General features: G+C 33.8%; 1 protein-coding gene and 1 pseudogene across 1 annotated transcript; both read right to left on the bottom strand.

Annotated features, from left to right (window-relative positions):
* Positions 1–155: 155 nt before the first annotated feature.
* LOC100808682 (dnaJ homolog subfamily B member 1-like) lies at positions 156–2,072 on the bottom strand (annotated as a pseudogene).
* A 5,706-nt stretch (positions 2,073–7,778) lies between these two features.
* LOC100784627 (casein kinase 1-like protein 1) lies at positions 7,779–19,999 on the bottom strand. Its single transcript, XM_003546414.5, has 14 exons — positions 18,551–19,999; positions 18,386–18,426; positions 13,614–13,683; positions 13,336–13,484; positions 13,049–13,144; positions 12,894–12,964; positions 10,240–10,301; positions 10,062–10,125; positions 9,895–9,979; positions 9,684–9,810; positions 9,464–9,546; positions 9,304–9,367; positions 8,646–8,788; positions 7,779–8,570 (listed from the first exon to the last, which is right to left on the bottom strand). The coding sequence occupies exons 1-14, from the start codon at positions 18,624–18,626 to the stop codon at positions 8,331–8,333; spliced, it is 1,371 nt and encodes a 456-aa protein (XP_003546462.1). The 5' UTR covers positions 18,627–19,999; the 3' UTR covers positions 7,779–8,330.
* Between the last annotated feature and the right edge of the window lie 3,569 nt (positions 20,000–23,568).

Raw genomic sequence — 23,568 nt, 5'->3', positions numbered from 1 at the left:
GAAAGAAATATCTTTTTTAGTGATGTGTTATTTTTCAATCCATTAGACGAATTGGGAAGGGAATAACCAATTGGAACACGTAATTTTAATCCTGTTGTTGTAGTTTGCTGTGAACAAAATCAACGTCACATTTTGCATATTATGGAGTCAACCCATTTTCAGAATCACATAGCTATTACGTCCAAAGTTTAACTATCAACACATGCTAACACAACTTTAAGTATACCATCAAAATCAACCGTTTTTCAACCATTGCCTCTCCCAACACTAAACATATTACACGCAAACTACACAAACGAAAGCCACCTAAAATAAAAGAGGAGACAGAGAAGAATGAGAGCAAATTGGAAGCCTATACACAACAAGATACAGTTCAATGCGGCAAAAGTTTCTTAAATCCGGCTTGCTGCTCTGACTTCAACTTTGCTGGGAATTTGATCCTAAGATTACCTCTCTTCAAAGGGTCTTTTGGAATTGGCATACCTTCTCTGGGGACCACCTCTTCATAGGTTGGATGAATAACATTGTTTATGGGAATTTTGAGAACCCTGCCATCAAGTGTTGTAAGATGGATAATATAGCCCGTTAGAGCTTCCTCAAGTGACACCTTTTGTGTCACAACCAAATCATTACCATCTCTGGTAAACACAGGGTGGGGTTTCTCGTCAATGACAAACACAAGATCCGAAGCAATAACATTTGGCTGCTCATTTCCTTTTTCAGGGAATGTGATCTTTGTCCCCTTTTTACACCCGGGTTTAATGTCAATGGTCAAGATTTCTTCCACCGGCAAAGTTTTCCTGCAAACAAAGAAAAGAAATCCAAAACATAGTAGCATATGTTAGTAAAAACTATTTGCAATGTATTAAAACAATCGACCTGACTAGAGATGGGTCAATTATTTTCATTTCTATATCAACTTCTTAATATGAATGTATTTGATATATATGCCAACTTAGTCATTTAGGTACATCTTTTGTGAGTGCATGGATCAATGTAATAGTTCTAACTAAATATTTATGAGGTGATTTTGGGTTTAGAGCAGCAAGTCATGAACGTATTAAAACTTTAACCGAATCCACCAACATAATTCATGAAATTGATTTTATAGTATATAATATTGAAATGGCAGGCAAGGCAAACAAAGAAGAGGACTTAATTACCCGCTAGCATCAGCAATTTCCCTAGAGATCTTCATTTTTTTCGCAGTGCCCTTATAGAGTTCCTCAAGGGTGCAAGGCAATGTCTTTTCGATGGGATGTGGCTTGCGTGGACCTTGCTGACTCATGGTCCTTCCTTCTCCAAATCACCAAAAATTCCACTGAAGGAACCACCCCTCATGCCATTGCCGCAGCCACCACCACCAAACGGGCTTGAGAACCCGAAAAACTCGGCAAAAATGTCATCTGCGTTTCTTGGATTGAACCTGAACGTTGTTGGGCCATCTCCAGTTTGGAAGAATGTATGGCCACCGGCATCTGGAGGTGGCACTTGCCCTTTAAGCCCTTCTTCTCCGTATTCATCATTGCTCACTTGCCCTTTAAGGTGACATCTACATCAATTATGGAGACAGGAGAGATGAGGCTGGAAGAATAACAAGATGTACAGAGGAAAAATAGAGGTGAAAGAATATGGACAAAGATGATTGAATTTAGAGTAGTGATACATTGATCACTCTCTATTATAAACATCTAACTAACACCAGTCTTTTTATTTTTATTTTATTCTTCCTATCACATTATTTTTTTTAGAAAAATGTTTGATAGATATCTGATGTGTTATCTAATACCTAAAGAAAGAGAAGAAAAAAAAAATATAAGTATTATAAAATTTATAATATAACAGAAAGATAAATAAAAAAAATAAAAAATGTTAGAGAAGTGTTTAAAATAAAGAATATTGTGTATCATTATTTTTTTTTATCAGCAAAAGTAGAAGTATTATTGAGAAGGATGATGGGGGTAAAGGTACAAGTGGTAGCCACCCAAATACAAAAGATCAACATATACACTTCCAATCCTCTAAGGCTCTAACCCAAAGTCCCTCAACTCCCTGTAACAGCCGAAACCCATGTCCTAATATAACAAAATATGTTTACTGAATGGACTTCAAACACCAAGCTGGGTTAACATACCATTCGTAGAACAAAAATGAAGCATTCTTCCATTTTGCTGAAATCCACGCACAAGCTCTATACCTTATAATTTCAACCACTGCATCAAAGTCCAAACTCTCCTCATTAACAACTATCTTAATCCTGTGGCACCATAGAGACCATAGCACCCCATACCACTTTCCAAGCCTTCCTAGTTTCTTCTTCCAAATTTTTTCTATCTCATCATAATATCTAGCATGTTTATATTTTATTTCTTATCTGGTTAAGTGTTAAATAATATATGGGTGTTTATTAATAATTTTCTTTGAATTTAGGTTTCTCGTGGGGAGAAAAATCCAATAAAAGAAACGTCTTACTTTAAAATGTTATCCTTTAAACATAAAGCGTGGATTGTATCGCATCACGAAATGTATCATATCATTATTTCATTATTAGTGTTTTTATGCCAACTAAGTGACAAATGAAAATGGTTGATGTTTTATAATTTTAAAGACTAAAGTGTTAAAAAAGTCAAAGATGAACAAGGATGACAATTGAACTTTAATGAGTATCCACAAAAGTACTCATAATAGAAAAGGAAAGTATCCGAAATGAGTCTAGGTCTAGATATAGGTAATTTACTTGCATAAATTAATAGGGATGGTTGTCAATACTTTGAGTTCCATCATGCTCCATAGCCTACAATTTTGAGTATTAAATTTAAAATAAAAATAAAATTACACTTATAGTCTTCATAATGTATACTACTAACTTTATGAATTGGTTAAGTTTAATAATAGTAATAATGTAAAATAATTTTATATAGTCAATTAAATAGTCTTATATTGTTGGTGCATCACTTATTTTCTCGTTCGTTATTTCATTAGTTTATTATGTAAAATGAATTAAATTATTTTATTTGTTATGAACATTAATGCAACTAATTTTTTAATTAATTACTTTATTATATATATATATATATAATATATATTTAAAATTTATCATTTTATCCAAAATTAAATTATTTATTTTGATAAAACTCTTCCTTATTATTTGTTAACTAAAAAATTATTTTTCAGATTGACTTAATTAAGTTTTTCATACTTAAAATATAGACCGTTTTCAGATTACTACCTAATATTCATTTTTTTTCAACCAAGTACCTAAAAAATTCTCCAAATTCATTTTACTATTTATCGTTAGTCGCATTTCGTTAAGTGATTATGTTACAGATGGAATGCCACGTCATCATACCTTGTCACAAACACCTCATTGTCATGTCATCACTTTCAATGGCGTGACAATGACATGTCAGTGATTGGACGTCATGACACTCCGTTTGTCACGTCATCACTTAACGGAGTGAGACTAACGAAAGATAGTAAATTGAAACAAATTTTTTTTAGGTAGTTATTTAAAAAAAATGAATTTTTAGGTATTAATATGAAAACAGTCTATTTTCTTGCTATGAAAAACTTAATTAAGAAAATCTAAAAAATAATTTTTTTAGTTAACAAATGATAAGGAGGAGTTTTATCAAAATAAATAATTTAATTTCAAATAAAATGATAAATTTTATTATTTTATTGAAAATAAAAAGAAAAATGGTATTCGTAAATTTAAGTTATGTTTAAAAGTAAATTTTATAAGTTAATAAGAAAAAATCATTTCTGTAACACTTTTATTTGACCAAATATTTATAAACTTGTCAAAAAAACTAAAAATTAATTGAAATTACTTGATGAACATATATGTAATTTATTTTTATATAGACTTAAGAAACTTTATCCTATTTATTTTTTAAAGATAATTCCTCATTCAAAATAAGAAATACATTAAATTAATAAGATTTTTTATTAGTAGGAATAAAAAAAACTATTTGAAATTTACAATAACTTACCTATTAATTTATCATGTTTAATCAACTCAACTAGATTAATAAGATAATATTAAAGGTGGAATTAAAGAGTTAAGATGCATACATTTAATACCTGGACAAAGCTAAAAGAGAACCAGCAAGATCAAATGGTGGGATATATATTTTGGGTTCAAAGAATAATGAAGGAAGAGTGAGGAAAAATATAACATGTTACATGTATACATTGATCATAGACAACAAAATACCAATTATATATGATTTACATAAGTTGTTCATACCTGAAAAATAGGTTGTTGGAACAAGTGGCTAGGGGTGGGAATAGGCCAGGCCAGACCAGGTTTTGAAAGGCCTGAGCCTAGCCTACGATGAATCTTTGAGACCTGAGCCTGGCCTATAGCCTATCAAAGGCTTTTATTTTGGCTTGGCCTGACCTTTTTAAAAGTCTGGCCTGGCTTGATAGCCTTCTTCACAATAAATATTTAATATTTTATGGAATAGGAACGTAATAGGAAAGTTAAAGAAAAAGGAAAGTCAATCAAAATAATGAGGAATATAAAATGGCACATGACTCACACCTAAATGGTAATTAAAGTCCTTGATTATAGGAATAGAAGTTATGGAGCAGTAATGTGTAATCAAAGTCTAATAGTTTTAAAAAAAATTAATTGTATCCAAAAAATAATATATATATATATATATATATATATATATATATATATATATATATGCCGACCTATCAGACTTATAAGACTTTTTAATAAGCCTAAGCCTGGTCTATATAATTTAATAGGCTTTTAAAAAAGTCTAGGTCTAACCTTTTAATTAAATAGGTCAGTTCAAGTCAGGCTTTATGTAGGCCAGGTCGTAGGCCGGCCTGGCCTATTCCCACTCCTACAAGTGGCCTCAGAATAATTAAGAAGGGGGGGTTGAATTAATTATGAACGTGTCTTGACTAATTAAAAATTTATTCTTCTTAATGTCACTAGATTCAATTAGGCTTTACTACTAAGTTATGAGAAAGTAAAGAACAGAAACAATAACTTAGACAAACGTAAAGCGGAAATAAAAAGTGCACAACGGAAAAGTAAAAAGTGTAAGGAAGAAGAAAGCAAACACAAGTTTTATATTGGTTCGGCAACAACCCATGCCTACATCCAGTTCTCAAGCAACCTCTTGAGATTTCCTTTCCTTGTAAAAATCCTTTACAAGCAAAGAGCCACAAAGGATGTACCCTCTCTTGTTCTCTTTGAACAACCAAGTAGATGTACCTTTTACTTGAAGCGAACCACAAAGGATGTACCCTTCCTTGTGTTCACTATTACAACCAAGAAGCTACCTGCTTCTTACACAGAATTCTCAAACGGTTAGTTCTTTGAATTCAGTGTTTGGGCAAAGAATTCTCAGACGGTTAGTTCTTTGAATTCTTTGTTTGGGGAATCAAAATAATTCTTAAACGGTTAGTTCTTTGAATTCTTTTGGCAAGAGGGAGAATGAATGAAGAAGAAAAGAAAAATAGAAGGATAGCACAATTTTTGTTTTTGCAGAATTTTCCTTTCTTCAAGGAAAGATTGAACAAAAACTTAGAATGAATTTGGTAAAGGTTTTTTTGTATTATTGTATATTGTGTTATATATGTAAAATGCGTGTCAAGGTCATATATTTATAGAACCTTGATACCTTTTGAGAAAACCATGTTAAGAGTTATAACTCTTAACATTTTCTTCAAAAACATTCACTGGTAATCGATTACCATAATGGTGTAATCGATTACACAATGTATTTTATAAAAAGTTGTGACTCTTCACAATTGAATTTGAATTTCAACGTTCAGATTCATTTGTAATCGATTACTAATATAGTGTAATCGATTACATTATTTGAAACTCATTTTGGAACGTTGCAAAGCATTGATACCAGTTTGAAAACCATCCTAGTCACTGGTAATTGATTACTACCAAATGGTAATCGATTACCAGAAAGTAAAAAATCTAATAACTTAGAAGATTTTAGAAGATTTCAGAAAATCCTTTTTAAAACAAAAAGTGTGCTATTTGATATTTTTTGAAAAATATTTTTTACTACCTACTTTGACTTGACTTGATGCTTCTTGATTTCTTCATTTGATTCTTGAATCTTTGAGTGGAATCTTGAATGCTTGATTCTTCAATCTTGAAACAACTCTTTGAGCTTTGGCATCATCAAAACATCTTGGTGAATCGTCATGGTAGCTTTGCTTCCACATAGGTCGTTTCATATTACTACCTAAAAATTCATTTTTTGTCAAATACCTACTAGAAAAAATTTTGTTTCAACTTTCTACCTGTCGTTAATCTCCTTCCATTAAGTGATGACGTGAACAGACGAAGTGTCACATCATCACGCCCAATCATTGACACGTCATTATCGTGTCATTGGAGGTGATAATGTGACAATGGGGTATTTGTGACAAGGCGTGATGACACGTCATCACTTAATGGAAGACGACTAATGACAGATAGTAAAATGAAACTGAAATTTTTTTCAGGTACTTGGTAAAAAAATGAATATTAGGTAGTAATTTGAAAACTGCTTATATTCCAATTATGAAAAACTTAATTAAGCTTTAATACAAATAATTTTTTGTAACTAATTACTTTATTATATATATTTGAATTTAGTTCAATATTTTGTTTGTTATGATTTACCATTAAGATATAAAATAGTACTTTTGGTCAATGTTATAAAACTCAGATTAGTAATTAGCTAGGTAAGGATGCTTAATTAATGAATCTCTTATAGAACTAATGAGTCACTAATTAAACTAATATAAATTATAATTATGTAAACAAATAAAGTATATGAGTGTGACCTAGTGTACAACGAGCCTTGATTGACTACACTATTCTTAGGATGGTTTCACCTATTTAAAGTCGGTTTGATTATATCATAACCAAATCATTTGCACATCCAATCCAATTGTAGAACATAGCTCAAGTTTTCATCGAACAGACCGATACATGTCAGATTTAATAACAATATTTATACCAACCAATATGGTATAACATAATTGATAGATAATCTTGTCCATTAAACATATGATAAAAAATTCAATCCCTAACACATGCGTATAAAAAAATTTGTTGGAAGAACCTCTTAAATAAATCTTAAAACCTAGACAAATTAATTCTTGTCTTTCGACTAAGAATTACACAGGTTTACTCCCCAAAATAATACGGATAACCATTTCAAATATGAATGTGATAAAATATAAAAATGAACAGTAAACTTGTCAACAATACAGATAAATTTGAAGAGGGGAATTTCAATAAAACATAATAAAGCCCGGTAACATAATCTTATCCAAACTTAAGCGCATTGCATGCCTAATGGACAATCAACAAATCAAGTCCAGCAAGACATGCGACTTTCTTTTACGATATCTTTTTGTATTTAACAGCAGATATGATATGATGGTCTTAACAGATTTTCAATATAAGCAATACGAGCTAATAAAATAACGTCAAATGGACATATGAATCTGTTTAAATAAGCTTCTTTAAAAAAAAAAAAAATAACTTTTAACTTCTTCATAGGTTAAAATTAACTCTTGATTAACTAAAAGTTCGTTAATTGGTAAATATTCTCTGGTTAGTTAATTGATAAATATTCTCTCATAGTCTCAACAATTTTGCACACTCAGTTTTAATAAGACAAACGAGAGCGAATAGTCAACCTATTCAAATAAGGAGCATCAATATTGGCTAGTCCATGTTCAATCAACCATAAGGATCAGGAGTAAGAATCCCAGACACGAGCAAATCCGAATTTAAAGAAAACCTTCCAAATTATTGGAATAAAAATTTACAGATATTATTACGAGATAACATTAAAGACAAACTAAAGAAATACGAGGATTCAAGCTTATAAGAATTTCACAAGGTAGAAACATTTCAAGAACCTTGAATATTCCTAAATACCGCAGTAATCTCCAGAAACATCTTGGAAACTTTGGTCTTATCCAAAACTTGAGTAGATATTTTTGCTGGTATTTGATAGTTTTGAACAATGTGATCCACATGACACTTTAGACATCTGGTAAATCAATAATAACTCACAGGAAAAGGTTACAAAATTTAGGGTTCCCGCCAGAAGACTAGTGCCAGCGTAAACCCTGAGCTTCGAAGCAAGAACAATCCCTGATTTAGCTCAAATTTTTTCAGCTTCCATGCTTGATCAGCATGAGCACAAGGGTTAAACAACACAAGCCCAGACTTCTGAGTTCAAATTCACGTCCCTTCGCGACTCACCTTGGCAACATGCAACTATTGTAGTGCCCGTCAACCAAAGCTTATATTTACAACATGAAAAGGTTAGGAATCAATAATGTGCCTTCTCATCATTTTCTAATTGCAAACCCTCAATGCCCTTGATTGCAGTTTCATAGTTCTTGACATGAGAAGCATTTCTCGCAGATGATGTTTTAATTGCTGTTCCAGGGTTAGCCCCAGTAGAACGAGTACGAAGATCCAAATCCGAACCAACAAATGCATCACGCCTACTAGAAACCGCAGCTCGCCTTGATCCACTTGACTGCCCCAAGACATTGGGCCTTGATAACTGCATTATTTGAGTTAAGAATGATCTGATCTTTAAAAAGAACCCCAAGGAAACTGTGCACTCCAAACAACTTACCATGGCTTCCTTATTAAGGGCAGCATCCGTAGTGACTGGATTTTTCTGCTTTGAAATATTTACAGAGTTTGTGATGGGCCCTGACATTCTTCGCCTTGTGGAATCCCCTGAAACCAGACCAGGAGGTCGCCCTTCTTCCTCTCCTGTAAGAAAGGGGTAAAATATTAGCAACAGAAAGCTCAAGAGCTAAACTTAGAGGAACAAGACATAAAAGCTACTAAAGAACCTAGGTTAACAAGTTGCTGAAAGATAAAGATAACATTAGAGCAACAACAACCAATGTGAGGATGCAAAAAGTAATTACTTTTACAGAATGAATTGAATAAAATAGGTTTCTGAAGAGGGAGACCAAAAAGGACATTGGAGGAAATCATCAAGAGAGATCTCAAACTTAATATTTCTGAAACTTTAGTTTCTAACTGTGCCAAATAGTATCATGTGATCCATGTAGCCAACCTCACCTAGTGGGATAAGGCTTTGTTGTTGTAGTGAACTAATAAATTACACATAAAATTTTAAATTTTAAAAATGAGAGAAAAGGTTAGATCATACCAAGAACAGCAAGCTAAACAGCATGTATTGGACTTGAATACACTAAAGAAAGCAAACTGCCAAATTTCAATGCCATAAAGAAATATACAGACAACAAAGAAATTACCTGTCTGTCTATCAGCATTAGTCACAGCCGGTGGCATTGCAGAACTAGTTCCAACATTAGGACCCTAAAATACAAGCATCTTGCCATCTCAGAATTCTATCCATGGCTGAAGTGAAAGATCCCAAAGGCAAAAGCAATCAAGAGTATAGAAACCACTTACAATGGCACGTGCTGGAGGAGCAGCTAGCTGTGATTGCTGATACTTCAAGATTGTCCAATCAAACACATAATCAAACTGGAATCCTGTCCACATGCCAATGTAATGATAAAATACACATGGTCTTTAATAAATTGAAAAGAAAATCATATAAGAGTATATACACAATAAACTTAAGGACAGAGACAAAAGAGATGGACTCTATGTCAGATTAATTTCACACCTTCACGAATAAACAAGTCGCAAAATATTCTTTTGAGGTAAGCATAATCTGGCCTATCATCAAACCTTAATGAGCGGCAGTAATGGAAGTATGATGCAAATTCTGTTGGATAACCTCGACACAAGGCCTGGAATAATCAACAAGTTATCAGTATAGTTCAAGAAATAGTGCAAAATATGGATTCAAGGAGGCCAATAATAACAGTATCCACCTCAATTGAGGTAGAAACCTTTTTTTCACTGATTCTCTCGTACTTGTGTTTCTTTGTTCCTGCTTTAAGTCCTTGCCAAGGGAGACTACATATAAAATGAATATCAGGTCAAAGGCATTCAGCATGGTACTTGAAGATAACAATGCAAGGTAGACAGCAATAATCACCTTCCTCTCAAGAAATACATCAAGACAAAACCAACAGACTCCAAATCATCTCTTCGACTTTGCTCTGTGCATTGATCATAAAAGAAGGACCAAGCAACGTGTATCTGTTAGATGACACAACTTTGCCTTTTTGCTACACATTAATAAATTCCAGGTAAGAATCATACACCATACATACCAATGCCAAGGTGGGTATTCATACTCGCGTATCTAGCAGTCCCAGTTAAATTCTTGTTTTCCCTGCAGTTTAATGATCAGATAGAATGTCACACTTACAAATTAAAGTAATATTAAAACAGCACTAGCCAAGTCTGGGGAAGGCTACATAAACATAAAATCAGGGTGACATGAATGCAACATCACTAACAAGAATCACAACCTTATCCTTTAAATCACAAAACAAGGATGATATGGCAATGCAAAAAAGCATTCTACACACAATCAAATTTAATACACTTCTGACAACCTTATCCTATAAATCACAAAACTAGGATGATATGGCAATGCAAAAAAGTATTCTACACACAATCAAATTTAATACACTTCTCACAACCTTATCCTATAAATCACAAAACTAGGATGCTATGGCAATGCAAAAAAGCATTCTACACATAATCAAATTTGATTCACTTCTACCAATAAGGTGAATACATTTCTTCTGAATAGAAAATTATACAATGGAATCGGTGCAAAATTCAAACTAGTCTGCAAATAATAAATAATGCAGGAAGAAGGGCATCGATCATATATATATATATACCAAGTTTTGGAAACTTGGCAGATTCTGCATCGAAAGAAAGAATCATAATTTCAGTAAAGGACAAGAAACGGATTTTAATTTTCAGGACTCTAGGTAGATTATTTTATTATTAGGAGACAGAGTATTCTTAAGTATTAGTTTAATATCTAAGTGTGTTCAGTAACTTTCTTTGAAGAAATAATTGCTTATTTCTATCAGCTTCGTGAGAGAATCTTTGAAAAAAATGTGATTATTTCAAAGAAATAAACTGTTTCCAAACACCCACTGTCTCTTTCATGTGTCATGATTAGAAAATTAGTGCATAAAGATTATATTTGCCCTTACCTTTCAGAGGTAGGAACGCTACAACGATGCAACTTCACAATCAAGTTACCTACTACACAGATTCAGAGGCGAGTCCTTTCAGGTGTTTTTAATATAAATCTGGTGTTAGAAAACTTATAAAGTTAAGATATAGTATCCTTTAATCTCTTCCAATCTCCTTGATTTTCCTGCTTTATTATTTCTTAATTCCTGTTTACATTTGTTTCCGTTAACAGCCATACACAAGACACAGTTTCTAGCTCTCTTAGAAGCATCAAACTATATTAACCTTCTTACCATCAAACTATATTAACCTTCTTACCCATGGAAGCACCACATAGCTGGTTTTAGGAAGTCTTGGTACAACAACCAAAGCATCTTCCTAACAAGTGAGGTGCACTATATGGATCAAATGATGTTATTGTGTTTTGTCCATAACCAATTCTGCAATTTTCATAGAGAACATTTGATTCTAGATCTTTTATAATAGTTTCAGCAGGAGTCTATCTAGGTCTACCTCAACCCCTTATTATTGGGCCATCCTCCAAATGATCAACTTATTATGGCTTCTAATTTTATTGGTCTTCTTACCACATGTCCAGACCATCTTAGGCAACAATTCTACCATATTTTCCTCAGTAGATGCCACTCCAATTTTCCCTCTAATATATATATTCTTGAGACATGACTGATCTTACCCTTGTATAAGCAATCATCCAAGCCTTCCAAGGCATAATTCTCATCTTTGTAACCCTTATGCTCTTATTGGTCCTTTATCACCCAACATTCAGCACCATAAAGCTCACTCGTCTTATGATTGGGCAATAAGATTTTCCTTTTAGCTTAAAAGGCACCTTCAACCACAAATAACACCTAGAGCACTCCATTTTATCCACCCAGCATGAGCTTGAATCCTATGATTTACATCTCCCATTACTAATCCATCACTTTGATTATAATCTATCTTGGTAACCATAAATTTTTTTTTTTTTGGGGGGGGGGGGGGGGGGTCAGGGGGACTTGTAATAGTTTCTCAAGTCAGAATTTATAGCCAGAAACATAAATCTTTCAGAAAGTTGATTTCAAAATTAATCAGTTTTTATTTGATATAGAATTTTCCTGATTTCCCTGTCCTCTTTCCTTGTATTTTATATAAAACTTGAAAGAGGAATCACCAAATCTTGGCCAAAAAATAATATTTGATTTTGATAATTGATACTAATATAATTTCAAACCAAATTCAAAACAAGGAATTATTTAAGTTAGAAACAATGCAAATTCACGTAGATTAAGAACAGCTCTGAACTTCTTTCAAGTTTCCATCAAAATCTTAGTCATTGTCCCTGCAAGCATCCAAATCTCAGTTTTTCAGCTGCTAAAGGCACAAAATCCAGCAAGAGTACCGTATATAAATATACGGGAAATTCAAAACATCATCATACCAATTAAAGACACTTGATGTGTGAAAATCTAACAAATATTAGTCAATTGGAACATGATTGGGTTATCAACTTTTACTGCCACCAAAATGTTTGATAATGCAGACATATAATTATGCTCTGAAGAAATCATATGAATACACCCACCCTTAGCCATCTAAATTTGCTAAACTTTTCCATGAAGATGAGGATGAACAGTAATATGACATTGACAACATGAAACAACATGAAAAGTTACAATTACAATGTCAAAATTAAGTCATATCAATTCAACTAGGCAACAAGGTCTAACAAAAGGAATAACCTAGATTAGTATCTGAATCCTTGTACCTGTAAGGAATGTGTTGATGGGTTGAACTATCTCTATATTTCTTGGCCAAACCAAAATCAATACAGTAAACCTACATGTAGATTCAAATGGATTAAATACATAAAAAATGAAAATACAATACATCAAAAGCTCACAAGTAAACAGGATCAGCCACCTGGTTTGCCCGCCTTCCCAAGCCCATGAGGAAATTATCTGGTTTGATATCCCGATGAAGAAATGATTTAGAATGAACAAACTCAACACGGTTGATCTGACCAAAAATCAAAATACAAGTAGTTACTATTAGTTTATTAGTTAGCCAACTAGGTATTTCTAATCGGTTGCATAAACAGGACCTAGAGGACCTATATAAGACATTAATTAATAGTATCATCTAAATGAAATAGTTAATAGGGATTTTCTCTCATTCATTCACTCAAGAGATGGGGAAGGCCGGTCTACCATGTGATCAGCAAGCATGAGAACTGTCTTTAGTGAGAGCTTTCTACTGCAGAAGTTAAATAGATCTTCAAGACTAGGTCCAAGCAGATCCATCACTAGAACATTGTAATCTCCCTCCACTCCAAACCATCTAACATCTGGAATTCCAGCTGCCAATACCAAATTTGTATAGGCATTGTTATATAAGTATAAATAAGATCAATTACTAAAAGTAGGTGTCACTGCACAACGTGAAAATAAAAGAAAGACAAAAAATTTTATATGACAAGAGACATTACTTCCTCCCTGGAGAACTCTGTACAACTTGGACTCATATAGCAACTGAGGATGCTTTGTCTTGACATTTTCCTAATAAAAAGGGCAGAAAGCAGCAAAGAACAAGAACGAGAGGGGAAAAAAGATCAAGAAAATAAGCTCTGGAGCACTCAAAGATATACAAAATCTAGTAATTACCTAAGAACAACAAAGTCCTAAATGATCAGCAAAATCCTAGCAGAGACCATATCAGGATTAAAGTTATGCACGCTATATATATAGGATTAAAGTTGCTCTACTTTAACAGTAAATCCCACAGGCTGCATAAGTATTAAACTAAATTTTACATACACATACCTTTTTTACTTTTTTATTTTATTGGATTTTCTTTCACAGACCAAAATCCTGCCTAGGGTAGCTTTGCTATTCTTAGCCGGTCCCAAGCCCAGATAAAAGGAGAGGGTTGTGTTAGGCTTTCGACAGCCAACGTTAAACTTTGTCGAATCTCTATGACATGGATCAATTACGTAATAATGTGAATGCTAGGTCGTTGCCCGGAAGCAACGCGCTGTATGGCTCGAGTACAGTGTCAAAAGAGCAAGGGCCGCTGCATCGCCGCCCGGATGTAGTGAAAAGTAAGCAAGGGTTCCCACATTTTCGTGAACGGGTGTGGGTAAAGAAGCTAGTTCATGACAGGAGGATTCGCTTTGGTACATGGAATATAGGCACACTTACTGGAAAATCTATGGAAATAGTGGATGTTATGGTGAGGAGGAAGATCAATTTTATGTGCCTACAAGAAACTAAGTGGACAGGTGAAAAAGCGAAAGAATTAGACAACTCGGGATTTAAGCTGTGGTATACGGGAAAAATCAGATCAAGAAATGGGGTAGGGATTATTGTGGACAAGGAGTGGAAGAAGGATGTCGTGGATGTAAGAAGAGTAGGAGATCGTATCATAGTCTTAAAATTGGTAGTGGGACAGGACACCTTTAATGTTATTAGTGGGTACGCACCTCAGGTTGGGTTAGCAGAACACTTTAAGGTAAAATTTTGGGAGGATCTAGAAGGGGTACTTCAGGATATACCCCAAGGAGAGAAAGTTTTCCTAGGAGGGGATCTCAATGGACATGTAGGTAGCGTGGCTAGAGGTTTTGAGGGGGTGCATGGGGGTTTTGGCCTAGGGGAGATGAATGGGGAGGGTAAATCCATCTTGGAGTTTTCGGAGGCTTTGGATCTTTCTATAGCCAATACATGGTTTAAGAAAAGAGAGGAACATCTTATCACTTACAAAAGTGGAGGGACATGTTCTCAGATAGATTTCTTCCTTATCAGGAAGTCTGATAGGAAGTATTGCTTGAACTGTAAAGTTATCCCGGGAGAGAGCTTGACTACCCAACATAGAGTTTTGGTTATGGATGTAAGAATTAGAGATAGGGCAAAGAGAAGAAGTCCTCTGGTAGCACCAAGGATCAAATGGTGGCACTTGAAGGGTGAGAAACAAGGAATCTTCCAACAAAAGATATGGGAGGGTTGGTGTGGACAATCACAAGGAAGTGCAAATGATATGTGAACAAGATGTCCCAAGAGATTATTAAAGTGGCTAAAGAGACGTTGGGTGAATCTAGAGGTTTTGGACCTAGGGGTAAAGAATCGTGGTGGAGGAATGAAAATGTTCAGAGCAAAGTTAGAGTAAAAAAGGAGTGTTTCAAGGAGTGGTCTAGGTGTAGAAATTCTGAAACTTGGGATAAGTATAAGATAGCTAGAAATGAAACCAAAAAGGCGGTGAGTGAGGCAAGAGCCCAAGCTTTTGACGGACTATACCAAGCTCTAGGAACCAGGGACGGAGAAAGATCTATATATAGGCTTGCTAAGGGTAGAGAGAGGAAGACTAGAGATTTGGATCAAGTAAAGTGTGTTAAGGATGAAGAAGGCAAAGTCTTAGTGCATGAAAAAGATATCAAGGAAAGGTGGAAGGCGTATTTCCACAACTTATTTAATGATGGATATGGATATGACTCTAGCAGTCTAGACACAAGAGAAGAGGACCGGAACTATAAGTACTATCGTCAGATTCAGAAACAGGAAGTAAAGGAAGCGTTGAAAAGAATGAGTAATGGTAAGGCGGTGGGGCCAGACAACATACCTATTGAAGTGTGGAAAACTCTTGGAGATAGAGGTCTTGAGTGGCTCACCGAACTCTTTAACGAAATTATGAGGTCAAAACGCATGCCGGAGGAATGGAGGAGAAGCACGTTAGTGCCAATCTATAAGAACAAGGGGGATATACAAAATTGTGCAAATTATAGGGGAATCAAGCTCATGAGTCATACCATGAAATTATGGGAAAGAGTGATCGAACGGAGATTAAGAAAGGAGACTCAAGTTACTGAGAATCAATTTGATTTCATGCCGGGAAGGTCGACCATGGAAGCGATTTATTTATTACGGCGGGTGATGGAGCAATATCGCATGGTCCAACAAGACTTGCACTTGATTTTTATTGACTTGGAGAAAACGTATGATAGAGTGCCTAGAGAGATTTTGTGGAAAGCTCTAGAGAAGAAAGGGGTTAGGGTTGCATATATTCGAGCTATCCAAGATATGTATGATAGGGTATCGACTAGTGTTAGGACACAGGGTGGAGAGTCAGACGATTTTCCCATCACAATTGGTTTACATCAAGGGTCAACCCTTAGCCCCTACCTTTTTACCTTAATTCTGGATGTCCTCACGGAACAAATCTAAGAGATAGCGCCGAGATGCATGCTTTTTGCAGATGACATAGTCCTCCTTGGAGAGTCGAGGGAGGAGTTGAATGAGAGGTTGGAAACTTGGAGACGAGCTCTAGAAACACACGGCTTTCGCCTAAGCAGAAGCAAATCGAAGTATATGGAATGTAAGTTCAACAATAGAAGGAGGGTTTCTAACTCAGAGGTGAAAATAGGAGACCATATTATCCCTCAAGTCACACGGTTTAAATATCTTGGGTCTGTAATACAGGATGATGGGGAAATTGAAGGGGATGTGAATCATCGCATTCAAGCAGGATGGATGAAATGGAGAAAAACATCGGGGGTGTTATGTGATGCAAAGGTACCGATCAAGCTAAAGGGAAAGTTTTATCGGACTGCGGTAAGACCGGCGATTTTGTACGGAACAGAATGTTGGGCGGTCAAGAGCCAACATGAGAATAAAGTAGGTGTAGCGGAGATGAGGATGTTGCGGTGGATGTGTGGTAAGACTCGACAGGATAAAATTAGAAACGAAGCTATTAGAGAGAGGGTTGGAGTAGCGCCTATTGTAGAGAAGATGGTGGAAAATAGACTTAGGTGGTTTGGGCATGTAGAGAGAAGACCGGTAGACTCTGTAGTGAGGAGAGTAGACCAGATGAAGAGAAGACAAACAATTCGAGGCAGAGGAAGACCCAAAAAGACTATAAGAGAGGTTATAAAAAAGGATCTCGAACTTAATGATTTGGATAGAAGTATGGTACTTGATAGAACATTATGGCGGAAGTTGATCCATGTAGCCGACCCCACCTAGTGGGATAAGGCGTTGTTGTTGTTGTTGTTGTTCTTTCACAGACCAAGAATTGTGACTAATCATCGAATTGTTCCACACAATACACACACTTTCTAGACAAAGTAAATGCTTCAAACATAACAATTGAGGGGAAAACCAGTAAACAGTCCCAATATAAAGAAAGCAGGATCTAAAAGGCTTAATTTGTAAATGATTGTGATGAGATTATGAATTATTATCTTCAATACTGAGCACAAAATGGGCCATTTATAAACCTCTTCAAAATTTAGTCTGCTAAAAGAAAATTATTTCTCAATGACCATTGGATACAAAATTTCCTAGCAGTTAATAGCAGTACATAAGGAATGTTTCAAGCTGTAACCAACCCCCTATCCCAAAGTTTTGGACTATCAGTCAAATTGAACTCTTTCATTGATCTCGCAAAAAGTATGCTAGAAAGATCAATTAATATGCATTTTGGTATCATGAAGCAGTTACATCACATGCATAATCATTTTACGGATAACTAATGAAAAAATTCACTATGAAATGAATAAAATCTGTCACAAAGTAGAGTCATACAGGTCATAGAAGGTAATGAGCAATGCTGGCCATGAAAATCCCATAATAATAATAATAGTCTACAATCTGAATTCTGAACCACCCAATAATTAAAAAATAAAAATCCATTTCTTATTTGAAAAGATAACTATAAGCATAAAACACTAGCTTTTGAGTTTTGACAGCATCAACATGATAGGAACAGTGCACCAGTTGAAGCATCTTCATTCCTATGCCTACAAAATGTTATAACATTCTGGACAAACCTACAATCACTTTAATCATTTCCAATCTTGTGCATAACAGCAAAATTCTGGCTCACACACCATAAAGATTGGTAACTAAACAGTGAAAAATGTCTCTCATAAGAACCCCTTATGCGTCCACCTTGTCCCCTCCCAAAAAGAAGCATACAACATTAGGCTCAGTGAATGAAGACACAGTCACAGACACCCAGAATAGAAGCACACACAAACCTCAATCAATGACATTAAGAACACCAGGGTAAAATCCAACCTGAACCCAATTTTGACAACCCCTTGCAGAAACTTACTTTACATGAGAAACCCCATTTCCCAAACCAGTTTCATATAACTCATGGCTACAAAGAGTGATAAATTGCCCTCTCCTTCAGACTTTAATAGATACAAATAACAAAAGTATTCTAATTCTAATATAATACAAAACCTAATTGGTTAAAAGCACTTACAAGCTTAATTGCAACCTCTTCATTAGTTTGAATATTAGTACCTGCAAAATAAATAAATAAATAAAACGTTCATCACCATCACCATCACCATCATCCTCAATACAAAAACCCGTTGAGAAATAAAAAAGAATAATAATTATAACAACAGAAGGACAATAAATCAACCTAAATAGATCTCTCCAAACGATCCGCTACCAATCTTACGGCCAAGCCGAAACTTATTCCCAACGCGAGGTTCCATTCAAAAAACAATTTTTAAAAGAGAGAGAGTTTTTGAAACCCTAAGCAAATCCCAACGCCGAATTCCGATCATTTAATGCCAAAAATTCTACAAACAAAGAAGCCGCGTTCATCGATCGGATTCAAAAAACATAAAAAAAGGAAGAGGAAAATGCAGCTCCGATGGAAAAAATAAATAAATAAAAATATAGAAATAATAAAAAAGAAGGATGAATTATTTTAGGCTAAAAGAAAAGAAAATGATGGTTAGAGAGAAAATGGAGGAATGAAATCTCTCTCTCATGCATTATGATTATTATGGTTTGGATTTGATGGAGTGGAAGCAGGAACATTCTTGTAACCGTCGGTTATTTTGGTGTGTTGCAAAACAAATATATACGACCGGGCACACCACCAAGCTTTCGCCGGGTTGTCATTCTTCACTCGGCTCCACATCACGTGACTTTCATCTACCATGTCATCCGATCATAAATATGAAAAATTTTAGATTTAGTCCAGTAAAATTTTGTTTCATTTTTTTGTCTTCGATTTTTAATTTAAATTTTAAAATATGATTTTTGAGGATTAAAAATCATCAATCACAAATGTAAAAAGAAAAAAAAAAAAACTGCCACAAATTTTTTATCCCTCTTCCTTAATCTTCTTCGAACCCCATTCAAGCACGGAGACAAATCCTCTCGATTTGCATGCAATTGGAGAGTGTCAAGTTTAATTAATGTGCACCCTTGGATTAAAACAAAACGGCTGAGATTTACTCATCAAAATCCATTGTTTCATTCAACACATCAAATCCTTAATTTTCTCTTTTCTGCCGGCAAACAACACCGCTTCACCATCGCCCGCGCCATCACCACTATAGCCCCAGTCACCGCCCGACCAACCACTCTATCCCGTCTCCTCCGCGTCGCGCCACTGCTTACACAACCTCCTCCACCGCACACACACCGCACCATCCAGCACCATCTTCTGTGCCGTCACCGCACGCCACTGACCCATACGCCACCAGATCTACACGTGACTTCCCTCGCAAACACTTTCTCTTTCTCCCTCCTCGTGTTCTTCTTCGTGGCGGTTTTGGGGGGAGGGGGATTAACCCAAGAAATTGTATCAACCAATGAAGAAGTGACTTGTAAGAATGAAAATGACACATATAGCAACGGAAATCTCCTGGTTGGAAAAAAGTAAGACATTTTAATTTTACGAGAATACTAAAATTTTATAGAAATGAATTTTAAATACTTTTATAGTTATGGAAATAAAAATATATGGAAGTGGAGGGTGAGGGAAGGGTGATGTTGTGGAGCTGGAGGCTCGATGAGGGTTTCGAAGTGAGAATGAGAAAAAACGGTGGAGGGATGACCAAGAGAAAGGGCAAGTTTGTTTAGGGTTAAGTTGAGGGTAAAGTAAAAAGGGGGCAAAAACACAAAAAAGGGTCACTTTTACATTTTATTTATCAAATAGGGGCTGTTTTGCAATTATTTACCTAGGGGGTCTGTTTTTTTATTACAAAGCGCTCCCCAGGAAGGCGCTTCCATGGAGCACGCGACACGTGGCACAGCGCGGCGCACGAGGCAGCAGGGTAGCGCCCCTGACACGGGCGCGTCTGGTAGCGCCCTGCCGCTGGGCGCGACTGGTAGTGCCCTGTCGCTGGGCGCGACTGGTAGTGCCCCTGACGCGGGCACGACCCAGGTGCCTATGTATTTTTTAAATATATTTTAATAAATTAAGCTGATTAACGATTAAATAATTTAAAAAAATATTTGACATGTATATAATAAATAAATAGTTATCACTTAAGGTTTATAGAATACTTATGTCAACATTTAAAATTGATCACAAAAATTAAAATTGTTGATTTTTTAAAAGTAAAAAATAAAATATCTCCATTAAAAAATAATGGGACTAAAAGTACAAATATAAGAGAATAGAGGAACAAAAATTGTATTTTAACAAAATTAAACATTTAAATTAAAAAAAAATACACGCCCCCCTTCCCAGTTCCGTTGAGTCTGGGAGAAAATGTATTTTTTTAGTGGGTCTAAATCTAATTTCTTTTTTTTTTAATGTTAAGAGACGTTTAAACTAAACCAACGTACTGAATCAATATTTTACTATCAATTCAATGAGTCATCTGTTATATGCTATAAAGTTCCAAAAGATCATAACTTTTTTATTTTTTTTTAAGAAACAAAAGATCATAACCTGGAAATTTCATATTTTATAAAGTTATAAAATTCATATTATACCATAGAAAACTTAATTAAATGACAATTTAATTGAGTTTCGTCGTAAATTAGAAAACTTAATTAAATGACAAATATTTTTTTAAATTATTTAATCGTTAATCAGCTTAATTTATTAAAATATATTTAAAAAATACGCGCCTGGGTCGTGCCCGCGTCAGGGGCACTACCAGTCGCGCCCACGCGCTAGGCACTACCAGTCGCGCCCAGCAGCAGGGCGCTATCAGACGCGTCCGCGTCAGGGGCGCTACCCTGCTGCTGTCTCGTGCGCCGCGCTGTGCCACGTGTCGCGTGCTCCATGGAAGCGCCTTCCTGGGGGGCGCTTTGTAATAAAAAAACAGACCCCCCAGGTAAATAATTGCAAAGCAGCCCCTATTTGGTAAATAAAATGTAAAAGTGACCCTTTTTGGTGTTTTTGCCTAAAAAGGGACAAAAATGAGGAACAATTTTGTTTGTTAGCTTAAAAAACAAAACGTTACTTAACACTGTTTGCAGATAGGAGGCAAAAGTAATGCTAAAAAAAGAGGGGTGCATATATAATTAGCACAAATCTTAGAGAGTGTGAGTGTAGTTACGTCTAATAAATTTGATTCAATTTTTTTTATCCATTCTTAGATAGATACTAGAAGTTTGTTTATAATAATTCACACGCTTAGTCAATTAGATTAGACTCTTTTGATTAAATTTGGCTTAATTTGATGTTTAACATAATGACATTTAAAAACTGTAATAAAACAATACATATGAGCTTGGACATGTTTGTGCATGCATAGTTAACAAAGTAGCAGTTTTTAGCCTTCATTCATAATAGTATTTTAAAATTATAAAATTTTGAAATTCCTCTGCATAGAAAATCAAACTTTTCGTGCTCTATTTCTCTTGTACGATTTAGTGAATCTTAAATTTGATTGAGGGTTATTCTAGATCAATGCATTCCGATCAAAAAATCCTAATTTTTATGAGAAACGAATGCGTAGATTGAAAGAATTGAGCAGGTCACGTTAAACTCATGCAAAAAAAATAGTTTTTTCTAACTCAAAAACTTACCCAGTTTGTTCTCTTTCATTCTTAATCAAAATGAAACAAATTTTGAATATGTTGATTGCATGAGAGAGGTGACCAGAATCTCTCCATCAATTGTAAAAAAAGTGAACTCAAATCATAGATAAAAATAAACTAGATTTTATAAAATTCACAACATAAAAATACATGAAGAGTAACAATCTCAATCAATTTTAAGATTCATAGAATCATGAGATAAAATGTTAATCCTTAAAGAATTTTAAATTTTTTTGTAATTTATAAATATTATTGTGACAACTAAAAATCATCACTTTGTTAATTAAGCATGGGAAAACAAAACATGTCTAGGCCAATAAGTATTACTTTGAGGCGATTTTTAACCATTATGTTAAAATCATTAACAACCTTAATTCTAAATTGACAAAAACAAACCAAATTTAAAAAATAAAGAATCATATTGAATTTTTTAAAAGAGAAATGATCAATTAAATCTAAACAAAAAGATAAAGACTATGTTCGATAAAAGTAACTAAATAGTTGGCTGATGTTGAAAGCGGACAAATTATCTTATTAAATTATAAGTGTTCGGAAAAATTATTTGTTAAAATAACTGAAAAATATAAAATGATAGAAATAAATATATTTATATAATAATTTTATACAATTTTAAATTTTATTTTATAATAAAAAATATATTTGATTTATTATAGTTTTGTTTTTAATTAAACTAAACTCTTGTAATGTTTTTTTAGATAGATTATTTTCATTATATTTTTAGTTTTAGTTATTACATTTTTCAATATTATGTATTCTACTATTTTTAAAATATTTTTAATCAAATTTGAAATAAAGAAAAAACAATACACTTAATTAGACATTATACTTTTTATGTTAATTAACAGTTAAAATAAATCATATAATATAATTTTTTTTAAAATAATATAAAATTAAAATAACATAAATCTAACGTTTATTATTGTAAATTTCATAAAGTATGATGTTAAAATAATAATAAAAATATCATAAATGGTACACTAATTAAAATAATATAGTATAATATAAAAAATGTGCAGGAGGAATAAGTGAAAAAACAAACAAATAAATTCATGTTTAATTTAAAAAGGATAATAAAAATTTAATACATATTTTAAGGATAAAAACGAAATTAAAAAAAAATTAGTATTTTAAAAAATGTTTCTTCAAATAATATTTTAAAAAATATTAAAACAATTTATTTACTAAGCCATCAAACAAATTTTCCGGCTAATAAAAAAATTAAAAACTAACCCAAATAACTTAATAAATATAGACAAGGAACCAAAAATTTAATTATGATCTTATATATAAATGAATATAAATAATTTTCACAATAAAAATGCTTACAGATAAACAAAATATATATATATATATATATATATATATATATATATATTAATAGTGTATATTTTTTTTACACTTTTATTCAATTATAAATTGTAACACCTTCAAAGATATTAACATAATATCATAAATAATAATAAATTCTTATATAGTGAAAAAATAGGAGTCTTTTTTTATACAAAGTCCAGGTTTTTATTAATTATCAGAAACAAAATTAGATACGTCATTCTGAATAATTAGGCCGAGTTGATGAGGCACCTCTTTTACCCAGTACTCTTCAATAACATCAAAAGCTAA

The sequence above is a fragment of the Glycine max genome, chromosome 15 (genome assembly GCF_000004515.6).
Source record: "Glycine max cultivar Williams 82 chromosome 15, Glycine_max_v4.0, whole genome shotgun sequence".
Lineage (NCBI taxonomy): Eukaryota > Viridiplantae > Streptophyta > Magnoliopsida > Fabales > Fabaceae > Glycine > Glycine max.
Note: the sequence above shows the minus strand (reverse complement) of the source record. Positions and strands in the feature narration are given on the sequence as shown.